The sequence below is a fragment of the Sorex fumeus genome, unplaced genomic scaffold, assembly GCF_029834395.1.
Source record: "Sorex fumeus unplaced genomic scaffold, SorFum_2.1 ptg000045l, whole genome shotgun sequence".
Classification (NCBI taxonomy): Eukaryota; Metazoa; Chordata; class Mammalia; order Eulipotyphla; family Soricidae; genus Sorex; species Sorex fumeus.
The window spans coordinates 7,491,612-7,503,990 of record NW_026606102.1 but is presented as its reverse complement, the minus strand read 5'-3'; the positions used below and the strand labels follow the sequence as shown (position 1 = coordinate 7,503,990).

At 37.8% G+C, this 12,379-nt stretch overlaps 1 protein-coding gene across 1 annotated transcript in view; it reads right to left on the bottom strand.

Annotated features, from left to right (window-relative positions):
* CUNH1orf87 (chromosome unknown C1orf87 homolog) overlaps positions 1–12,043 on the bottom strand; it is a 71,209-nt gene extending 59,166 nt beyond the window's left edge. The window contains exon 1 of the mRNA XM_056122301.1: positions 11,856–12,043. Within this exon, the coding sequence (XP_055978276.1) occupies positions 11,856–11,962 (107 nt within the window). The 5' untranslated portion in view covers positions 11,963–12,043. The remainder of the gene's footprint in view (positions 1–11,855) is intronic.
* Between the last annotated feature and the right edge of the window lie 336 nt (positions 12,044–12,379).

Genomic DNA, 12,379 nt, shown 5'->3' with positions numbered 1-12,379 from the left:
GGGTGGTGATGTTTGGGGCCACACCTGGTAGTGCTCAGGGGCTATTTCTGCATCTGTGTTCAGGGGACACACCAGTAGTACTGGGGGAAGATACGTTGTATCAGGGATTAATAAGGGTCAGCCATGTGCAAGGAAAGCATCATAACCCCTGTACTGGCTCTTCAGTCACAGAGTCAAGGTACAATAAATAGTGTCAAGTGCTACTGAGAAAATGTTAATGTAATGTAATGGACTCTGAAGTATGTCCATTGAGTCAAGCTATAAGGACCTGAAAAGAATGCGATAAAGGGAGCTTCAAAGAGGTAATGAACCTTGATGCTAGATAAAAGTGGGTATAAGAAAATAAAGACAGAAAATATGTAGATTTCTTGAGAGAAATGTGGTTGAAGGAAGGGACAAATAACAAGATGATTGAGATAACTGGGGTCAATGTAGATTTTTTGATGGAGTATTATTATTACGTTTAAGGGCAATAGGGCGGGGGGACTGGAGTGATAGCACAGCACCTAGGGCGTTTGCCTTGCACGCGGCTGATCCAGGTTCAATTCCCAGTATCCCAGATAGTATGCCGAGCACCGCCAGGAGTAATTCCTGAGTGAAGAGCCAGGAGTAACCCCTGTGTATCACTGGGTGTGACCCAAAAAGAAAAAAAAATTAAAGACAATAGGGGATTTGAGACCTTTTAAATTATTTTTTAATGAAACACCATTAGATAGAATTACAAACTTACACATTTTCGTGATTACATTTCAGTCATACAATGGTCAAGTACCCATCCTTCCACCAGTGCCCACGCTCCACTATCAGTGTTCTCAGTATCCCTCCCCCTCCCCTCCCTCCCCCCCTTCCCCACCTCCATGGCAGGCACATTTCAAATTTAAATTGAGACATTAAAATGCTGGTGAAGACCCAAATAAACTAGAGAATGGAAAAAGTATCACTGATGACATAAGGTGAATCCTGATAAAGTGAGATAGGAAGATGAGATGTGAGTCATTGATAGAACAAAGATAAAATTTGTACTTAGAATTAGATAATTCAGGACAGAGGTACATTTGTGTATTTAGTGACAGCATTGAGTTTCTCTTTGACATCTGATGTATGATTTAACTGTTGGGTATTAAGGGGAGTGTGCTAAAGTTGAAAGTCTTAAGATCAGATGGTTTAAAATATTTGTGATGAAGTACAGAAGAGAACTTATCAGTAAGAGAAGGAAAGTTGGCTGGCTACAACTGAAGGGCAGATGTTGGGTACATTTCGTGTTCTCGCTCTGAGATGGTGCATGCTGTCCTTTAGGATTTCCCAGTAGCTTTTGTGGTGATGCAGAGATGTCAAACAGTGGGGCACATTCAGGTCTAGGGTTATGTCATGTGAACATAGTTCAGTGACCACAGAGCATATTAGAAATATTGGAAGCAGAGCGCGTACTTAATTATTCTTGCAATGAGAAAAGGCATAGAATCCCTGACCTCAAAACGTCATTTTATTTGGTTGCCTCAAGAAACACAAATGATGAAATTAATAAGTAGATAATGAACCTACTATATACCAGGATATTGATGATATTTTTAGGGTGATACAGAGTTCAGAAGGGCAAGCCTGGGGCACTCTGAATATATTGGGATTATTTTCTTAAACCATGTTTGCATCATGGATATGTCATGCTTGTGAAAACTAATTGAGTGATCTACAAATGATGTGCACTTTCATGTGTATGTGATTATACACATCAATACATTTCTATAAAATGTTTTAAAATTGGTACAAAATTGTCATAAATAATGCAGTGAGCATACAACTAAATGTGAAGTAAAATTTACAGAGAATCATTGCTATTTGAAATTAGAAAGAGCAACAACAAAGGTCAGCAACAATCACAAAATTGTTATGATATGCACCGGGCCTGTTCTACTGATTCCCAGTGAAATCTCCTAGGAGACACACGCTACGCAGCTAAAATTTATGGAATTCTGGGTCCCTGCAGCTGAAACCTCCAGGGTATCCTCAGAAAGCAGGCAAGCTGAGTAACTGCCCAACCGAAGTCTCAGGAGTGGCAACCACATGCCACCACTGCAGCCACACCAAGGGCTCAAATCTACCTCCACAAATATTCTCTGCAAAGATGCTAAACTGAAAATAATTTCAGGTACCCCATACCCAGGCTGAGAACTCTGCTTTTGTTGTTGTTGTTGTTGTTTTAATAATGAAATTTGCTTTATTTTTATTTTAAATTTCTTTTCTTTCTTTTTGGGTCACACAGGTGGTGCTACAACCAGCAGTTAGGAAAGAATCCATGAAAGTTTGGGAATATATGCTGAGCAGAAAGTAGAATAGATGTCAACCAAATCAGGCAGTACAGCCCTGAAAGACAAACATGGTCATAGGGAAGAGTTAATGTTTCTGACTGAAAGCAAGGTAGGTAAGCCATTCTTGCATTAATCACCTTCCAAAGCCTTTTGTGGGCAGCCTGAGACAGAATTGCCTGGGAGATATGTAATCTATCCGACTGACTGTTAAGACAATCACAGTAGAAGTAAAACCAAAAATAACCTGTTAAATCTGTTCAAAGTAAAAGCTGTTTTTTAAAGAAAGATACATAGCACTTTAAAATCATCATGAGAATGACTCTCCAACTGAGAAACTGCATGCGTCTGCTATTCGCACAAACAATTCCTCAACCCACATAGTAGTTAGGCTGTTCACAAACTCACAGTTCTTTCTCCTAGTCTTGCGTGTTATTTACCTGCAATGCTAAAAACAGAAATTTGCTATTTCAAAAGGGGTGAGCAGAAGATGCCATTAATGTTCTCTTGGAAGCCAGACACGTCTAGCTTCCATATATGTACTTATAAACCTCAGCTGCTGCTCTCAGGGATACCATGAAGAGATTGGTGTCATCCAGGAGTGACAGCAATTAGGAGGATTACTGTATTGCTGGATGCTAAATTAATAAGGTGAAAAAACTGTTCTATTGTTTCCTTCTTTGCCCTAAGCTCTTCCTGCAAGCCAGCTGCATAATGCCCTCCTGCACAGGAGCTAGCTCCAAGTCTTGTGGTTATAAAGAACCACTGTAAGGGCTTCAAGTAATATCCTCTGACCAAAGCAATGTAGTGCTCCCCCCCCGTTGTCCCCCACCTCCCAAGTAACTCCAGATCACCAGATCTCACATTTGATTTGGATGACACCCCTGCTGAGAACATCAAATCTCAAATAGAAGACCCAGGGGGCTCAGCAAAAAGGTCACCAGATGCCATCTTAAAGGTCTGCCAGCCTTGGCACGAACTCAACACCACTACTCTCCAACTGCGTGCCATGTAACAGGCCCCAACCCTCTGGAGAAGGCAGCCCAGAGTGTGCCAACACAGTGAATGGGGATCTAATTTCAGTAAATGAAAGCGTGTTCTTATGTGGAAGTAATAACAGATAATCAACACAACCAGACTTCTTTTTTTTTCTTTTGAAGACAACAACAAAATAAAAAATAAAAGTGGGACTGGGGAAGGCAGTGCAGCTGAAAATCTCACCAAACTCCATGGGGAAGCAGAAACGTGAAACCTATAGCAAGTGGAGCAGTGATGAAGTGCAAGGGTTTTCTTTTTCTTTTTAACATCAGTGAGTCACACTATGTATTCTTATTTTAGTGGTCTAGTCTTTAGAAATATGTTAAACTAAAATAACTGGCTAACCTAAAATGCTGGGATAATTCCTTCAATATCAAAATAACAGTAAGTATATTCTAAATTCTCATATGTGTCAGCTACCATATATATATATATATATTCTTTTATGTTACACTAACAATCCTGAAAAGCATTTATTATCATCATTGTATATGTTCAAAAATGGGTGATCAGGAAGTTTATGTAAATATCTAAGGCTACTTTCCTACTAACTTGAGACCTAGCATGAATGCTCAGATATATGTAACACCAAAGTCTAAGATCTTTCTTATATATTACTCAGTTTTATATGCAAAATATAGAAAATATCCATATTAGAGAACAGGATTTAGGTAGGGTAACTTTAAAAAAATCAAAATGTAAAGAGGCATCTATGTCATCTTGTCATTAGATTTAACGTTTCCTAATAAGAGCACTGAAATAGCTATCATTTACTTTATGATTTCTAACTTCTCCAGGCAAAAGAAATGCACTGTGTTCCCAGAATGATGTATGAATCGAACTAAAATTAACAGTATTGTAAATCACTACTCGTACAGATTTATTAAAAATACATTATATATACCCAAATACATTATATACCCAAAATTATTTTTAAAGTATCTCATTTTTTTCTTCACCATTGATCCAAAATCAGAGACCAATGAAGACAACCAATGTTTATCTTTCCTGGAACTGAACTATATTGTGTAATGAAAAATAAATCCAAATCTGAGGCGCTCTCTTGTTGCCGGAATTTGGTGATCTCAGGTACTTCCCCCACCCAAGACTGATAGTTGATGGCAATGGGTGGCTGAAGAAGGAAAGGAGGGCCAGGCTGGTTGGTGATCAGTTGCAATTTATTCCAATTTCATCTCCCTCTGCCTCCTTCAAGTCTCACCTACTCCTGTATTCCTTCTCTATCCCTCTCGATTCTCCTCCTTCTGATTCTCCTCGATTCTCCTCAATCCTTCTCTTGCCTGCTCTTACAGCCTTAGTTATATCCCAAATGAGTCGGGTTGGAGTAGCAATTATACATAGGTGTGGTCATAACAACTGGATTAGGATCCTGCTAGGGGTTAGGAAAGACTAATCTTGCCTGAGCACTGTAGTCTGAGATCTATAGTGAGATATCCCCAGGAGAGTCATCCTATAAGCTTACTGTATCTCTTACTGTGTCCATACAAAATGACTAATATTTTTAAGGAGTAGAAATAAGATGAATGAACACACACCTAGATGGTATTTCACCCTTAGGGATGTCATTTTGCTGGATGAGAATTTGCCCTAGGAGAAGCTTCCCCTGAGGGAAGAACTTTACATCTGTTGATTGTATGACCACACCTATGAGTAATTGCTACCCCAACACCTCATGATTTGGGATAAACTAAGGCTGTAAGAGTGGGCAGGGGGCGGAGAATCAAGGAGAATCCAAGGGAGAATCAAGGAGAATAGGAAAGAATATGGAAATGGGGGAAGGAGATCAGAGGAGAATGGAGATGAGATTGGAATAAACTGCAACTGATACCAAGCAGCCTGGCCCTTGTTTCCTCCTTCCTCTACCCATTACCATGGGCCATCCTGAGTGGGGGAAGCAGCCCGAGTCCAGTGAACGTAGGCAGCGAGAGAGCATAGCGGCTCTATTCTTTTTTTTGAATACACAGATAATAGCAGTAGGTATGTAGGAAATTTATAAATAACTTAAAAAAGTGGAAATGGTGTAAGAATGGCATGATTCTAGTATTACTTTGATCACTTTGAAACTATTGAAAACAAAGATAATAGTATATACTTTGAGAAATTGCTCAGTTTTAAGGAGAGATTGAGTTCACAAATATTAATTTGTTAGGGTGATTACTCTGTGATAAGCAATAAACACAAAAGACATTAATGATCCATTATTTAATAATTAATAAGTACGGTACTTAAATTTTTAATAGTGGTCATTCCAGGAAGAACTTGGCTACTGTGCTCAGACCAGAGGTATTTTAAGAGTATCAAGACCACACCTGGTGATGGTCAGAAGACCATGTAGTGCTGGGGATCAAACTCAGGGCATGAACTCAGGGTCTGGCACATCTAAGGTATTTGTTCTACAAATTGAGCCCCCATAAGCTGCATGAATGGCCCCATAAGCTGCAAGAATTTGTAAATCATAAAGTTCATGCCGGTTTTATTGGGACTACAAATGGTTGGTGCTATATCTCCTGACTGAATTATCATTATGGTCTTCTCAATTAGAAGTCATATATCATATATCAATTACAAGTCTTCATTGCTACCAATATTTCCAACTCACTGGTTATAATTCAGGCTCCCCTTGATCCCCTACTTGGGTTTGATTCATTTGCTAGAGTGGTTCACAGATTTTAAGTAAATGGGTTTACTTATGAGATAACTGACTTATAGGCACATAACTCAGGAATGGCCATATGGACGAGATGCATTTTGACAAGTTGTGTAAGAAAGGTCACAAATCTATGCTTCCTATCTGACGACCTCCCTCCCAAGCATATAATTGTATCAGCAACTCAGAATCTCTCTGAACACTATAACTCTGGGGGCACAAATGATTGTTAGCCCTGGTCTGATCACTTCCCCCTTTCTCGTAGGTTGGGAGAAGGTGAGACGAAAAATTCCAATATTTTATTCGCGTTTTTTTTCCTTCTTAGTGATACTTTTCCTCTTGAAGCTAGCTAGTGGCCCAGGAGAAATAACCTCCTTAGGGAAAAAAATACCCCGTTTCCCAAGATTTCAAGGAATTTCTAATTTCTGTGTCAGGTACAAGTGTCAGATCCTTAGAACAAAAAATGTTCCTAAGATTCTTATCATTTATAAAATTTAGGGCATACGGCCTCCATGCCAAGAACTGTGAGCAGGTATACATATATTTTTGTTGTTTAACACAAGAAAGCCTTAATAATATCTTCATATAATCACTTAAATATACTTTTATTCATTTAAATTATTATGTAGAAGACAGACAGCATATATCTCTATTGACTTGATTTTAGTTTTAGCTCATTTTCTGCAAAGACTTCTCAGAATTCTGCTACTTATATGTTTATTAAAATTGATTTGTCTTTCTTTCTTCAACTATAAATGAAAAATATTGACTAAGGACATGGTTATACACAAATCCTCTCAACCTCTCTCCCTCCAATACTTTGTGTTTATATCAACTGTTTCATCAACTTCCTATTGGTGTGGCACTTACCCTATTGCTATTCAGTTTAGAATTCTCTTGTTTCCAAATTAGTTATGCTAGGAAATTAAGATAATGTTATATAATCTTGAACTATGGCAATCTCACTTATAAAAGGAATGAAACCAGTTTGACGTGATCTGTTTTTAGTCAACTGACAACAACTACAAGTGACCATCGCTATTGTGTTCTGTGCTATAATTAATTTAATAGGTGGCCAGTAATTTTGCCAATGATTTCCCTCAGTCTTATAGTTCAGAGGTTTATTACTCACTTTTATCTCTTTTTATAAATGACAGCATGTGTGGGCACATCATCTCAATGACCTATCAATAATTACTATTAGGAATCCATAGCAGGCTTTGAACATGAACATATATGAGTCTTTGTGTTTGTTTCTGAGAGTACAGTTATGCACATAGAATTTATAGTTGTAATGGGAGGGCAGAAATGCATAAAGAATCATCAAAGAGTGTAATAATCCCTCAGAGTGCTATGGTTGCTACAGGTGTCTGTAGGTATCAGAGGGGAAGGATAATCAGGACTGATGCACCTAATAACATTTGCATTTTTGTTTCTGTTTTTGTGGTACACCTACCAGTGATCGGAGCTTACTCCTGACTCTGCACTCAGGGATTCACTTCTGATGGGGTTGGGGGATCATCTGGGGTGCCAGGAACTGAACCTAGATCAACCACATGTTTGGTAAATACCTTACCCGCTGTACTATTGCTCTAGCTCCTAGATTTGCATTTTATAAATATAATTTTGGCAGCACTTCAGGATTGGGCCTCTTTATTTGTAGTGTGCAAAAAATAAATAAATAAATAAACAAACAAACCAGCTGAGAATTGACTAAAATTGTAGAATTTGACTCAACGTGTTTGAAGTAGAGCCTGAAGTTCTGCATTTCGAACTAGTTCCCAGGACAGTTTGTTTGTTTGTTTTGCTTTTTGGGTCACACCCGGCTATGCACAGGGGTTACTCCTGGCTCTGCACTAAGGAATTCCTCCAGGCGGTGCTCAGGGGATGCTGGGAATCGAACCTGGGTCAGCCGCATGCAAGGCAAATGCCTATCCCTTGTGCTATAGCTCCCAGGATAGTTTGATGATGGTTCACAGACTGCACTTTGAGAGGAAGGACTAAAGAATAGACTCAGAGAACTAGGGACAGAAAGATGAGTTGAAAGACTGGTATGGGGTTTAGGGGCAAAATTATGATAACACAAACTTCTATCACTCTCAAAAGGAGATAGATTTCCTTAATGAAATAAAAACAGACCTTGAATATTTTCTTTTTATTCATCAACAGTTGCACATGATAAATAAAGGAAGTGGAAAGGAGCTTGATCTGTCTAAGTTTTTCATATCTGGGTTTGCTTTAAGTCTACCATGGCCTCAACTACATCATTTTAGTGTGGCATTCCCATAAAGCTTAGGTACTAACCCCTCAGAAATTCAGACCGTGCTCTTAATTGAAAATTGAATTACTATTACAATTAGTTAAGAGAAGGACATGCTAAAGTGAGATGGACCATAAATCCAACTGAGTGGGTATCCTTGTAAAAGAGACATTTGGACAGACACCAACAAGGTTAAGGATCTTGTTAAGCATGCAGCCATGTTACCACAAGTCATGGAACCAAAAGAAATGAGAGAGAACTGCAACTTTGGGGCACTGTAACAGAGCATGACTGCAATAATACCATGATTTCCACTTCTGCTCCCAGATAGTGAGACAACTAATTGGGAGGTGCTTTACTTGTATTTAGCAGCTCCAGAAAATGAGTATGCTTACCTATTCCTTTCTAATCACTTCTCCACCTTTTCTATAGGAAATCTGAACTAATTGTGATTATAGAAAAAGATTTCTACTTCTCTTTCCATTATTTATTATTTTTCTTTTAAGTTCATTCCCCTTTAGAGACAGCTTGTTTCAATGGAATGCAGGGAGGGTTTTACACATCTAGATGGAGTTTTTACTAATGAGATCAAGAGATTCATAAAAAATATACATCTTTTTCAGGTCCTTGCTCAAGGAATTAAATGAAGATTATAGACCACAGTGCCTTGGGGGTAAACTGGGACATATAGGACACAAATGATAATGGCAGGTCTATCCTCATCACAAGAAAACTGCTTTGTTTAGTTTGTTTTGGGGGCACATTCAGATGTGCTCAGGGCTCACTCCTAGCTCTGGGCTCATGAAACACTTCTGGTGATGCTTGGGAGATCATATGCAGTGTTGGGATTGAACTGAAACTGGTCATGTGCAAGATAAGAGACTTAATCTCTGTGTTATTGTTTCAGCTTCACCATGTATCCACCCACTTTTTATGGCATGGGGGCATATCTGGATGTATTCAGGGTTTTCTCCCAGCTCTATGTTTAGGGATAACTTCTGGCAAGTCCTGGGGGACCTTGTGTGGTGGCAGGGATTGAATTTGAGTTGACCCTGTGCAAAACAAACTCTTTACTCACTGTATTATCTCTCTGGCCCACAAAAAAAAACCTGTAAGAATTTTTAATTATTGAATTAGAAAGTACTAGTTCTACAAAGTATATTATCCTATATCATGGCAGCAATAGCAGCATCAAATCCTTTGGAAACAAAAAGAAGCAACCAGTCTTAATAGGAAAATAAGTGCTCAGTGTCAGAGGAAATAAGAGTAATTGTGTCACATGTATTTCAAAATTAATGTAGCTTATTTTTTGCACATGTTTTATTTTATTTATATTGTTTTTTTTTTGTACCACATCTAAGAGTACTTAGGGTTTACTACTGGTTTTACACTCAGGGATTACTCTTTCAGGTCATGGGGTGAAATATATGGGATGGCAGAGATCAAACCCAGGTCAGTAATCTGTAAGGCAAGCACTGTATTTGCTGTACCATAGCTCTGACCTCTGTACATGCTTTAATTATTAATTTATTGGGGGTAAGCTAAGTTAATGAGAGTAAATATTGACATACATCAGGTACACAACTTTACCACATCAAGTACACCACCAAATAATAACCCTTCACCACAGTCAATGAACCCTTCTTTCTACTCTTTCATTTCTTTATCTCTCATATTCTGAATATATATTTTTAGAAGGTACCTTATTGTAGAACAAAAGAAGCCTTTTAAAACTTAAATATATAAGACCTATTTTGTACTCAAATTTTAAAGAGATATGTCAAATTATATGGGCCAGGGAGATAGAACAATAGGTAAGGTGCTTGCCTTGAGTAAGTCTTGAACATAGCCAGGTATGTACGGCCCAGTAGGCCACCCCACCACACAAACAGACAAAATTCAGATTACTCTGGGAAAAAACGTGGGGAAGGGGTTTGAAATGAAAAGGACTAAACATCAGCATGGCATCAAATTCCTTAGAAGTAATGTTATTTCCCAGGGAGAGAGGAAAGGAATTATGAAGGACACCCAACTGATCCTATTTACTTTCCATGAAAATATCTGTAACTTGAAAGCAGACAAAATACATCTTATCACAGTGCTTTCTTTTCCTCATATACAACACAGAGATAAATTATCACCTGAGGATAGAAGAGGACCAACATGTGTTTTATAAAGATATATTTAATCTTTTTAATTAAACATCATTTTTTCATAGAAAGTTATAATCTTCAGTACCAAAATAATCTTTAGTACCAAAAGCAGAATCACTTATTAGGTATATTGAACATACTAGTAAGCATTGTTTTGCTGATTCTCATTAATTACACATCTATCCCTGTGATAGGTGTAGTATCAGAGGTCAGAGATGTTAATTTACTTGCCAATGTTAACAGTCCATAAAGGTATAAAACCAGGATTCAACTCACATCTCTCAACTTCCATAGGAATTCCAGATATACACCATGTACTGCAAAGCTCACTTCCTGTGCTGTGCAGAATTACTAATTGATTAAGGAATGCACTTTGGAATTTCTCTGAAATGACAATAATGATAGTGAGGAGATAAAACCAGTAGTGGTTCTGATGTCACACTTTCAGAGATTCTGATTCAATGGGTCTCAAATTGAACCCTAAATTTTTATTTTTGAGGACTCTCTAGGTGATTGTGTCAAGAAAATGTATGGTATTCTCTACTTTCTGTACCTTATGCACACTGAGACAGTTTTTTTTCTTTTTGGGTCATACCTGACGATGCACAGGGGTTACTCCTGGCTCTTCACTCAGGAATTACTCTTGGTGGTGATTGGGGGACCATATGGGATGCTGGGAATCAAACCCGGTCAGCTGCATGCAAGGCAAACGCCCTACCCACTGTGCTATCTCTCCAGCCCCCAGACAGTTTTTGTGTCTGCACTAGAGAAAAATAATTTTAAAAATTACATAATGTCTACTAAATGAATAGTGAGTTTGGTACATACTCTTCTTCTGTGAATCACCAACTTTCTGTAAAGAAGAAGAAATCATACCCTTCTGTGCTCTTTATAGTGAATTTTAGAATATATGAATATATTCCTCAGTTGTGGATTTGATGAGCTTGGAAGAGAAGATAGCTTAGTTATATTGCAAGGTCTTAGTTTAGAGGTAGGTAGACTATCAACATAAGAAAGTAAAAAATAAATTTATGACTCATTATCAGTTTCACTCTTTTAATTCACAATAAATTGTCTAGCAACCTTTCTGTCCATTTCTTAACCCCCATGCAAAAATAACTGCTACATGTGGTGGGATACAAACTTGATGAGGAGAGGCAGAAATGCTCCTTTAATAATTATAAATGCTTCAATGTTTATATTTTCCTCATCAATTTGGAATATCAGTCCAAGCAATTAGGACTATTGGAAAGCATTAAGATGACGAATACCAGAAAAACAGTATGTACAGAACTACTCAACACTATTGCTACTGTACATCTTAATGACTAAAATTTCAGGGAATAGCAACCAAAAATGCAAATTCTTAGATTAAAAGTACCAAAACTGCAATTATCATCCAAGCCAATTAGATAATTTTAAAATAGTAAACTTACATGTTTGGCTTTTCCACAAGGTATCGAAAGTGTTTACTTCCAATAATTTTCACCATGATTTCAGGTATTGCATCTGATCCATGGGAAGGCTTCCAAGTGGAAGACATGATTCTTCTCAAAATCCCTTCAAACTCTTAAGATTGGAAAAATAAGTCTCTTCCCCTGGTTTTTGCACTAGGCAACTTTAGAATCCCTGTCAACAATAACAGTAACCACAATAAAAACAAGACCAATTGTTTTATATTTAACATCCTTAATAAAGACATAAGCATCACAACCCTAATTATTGTTATTAACGGTTATTACAATTGACTACTGTAGTTACATAACTTACTCAGAATCACGTAACTAGTTATTAGTACAGTCAGGAATCTTACCTGGAAGATCTGCAAAAAAGGATCTAGGAATCACTTGTGGTGATTCTCTCTTTATGTGCTCTAACACTATACATAGGATTCTCGTGAAGTAAGAGAGAAAAAAACAAGATTTCACCGATATAGTCTCTGCTTTTATGAAACCACAGT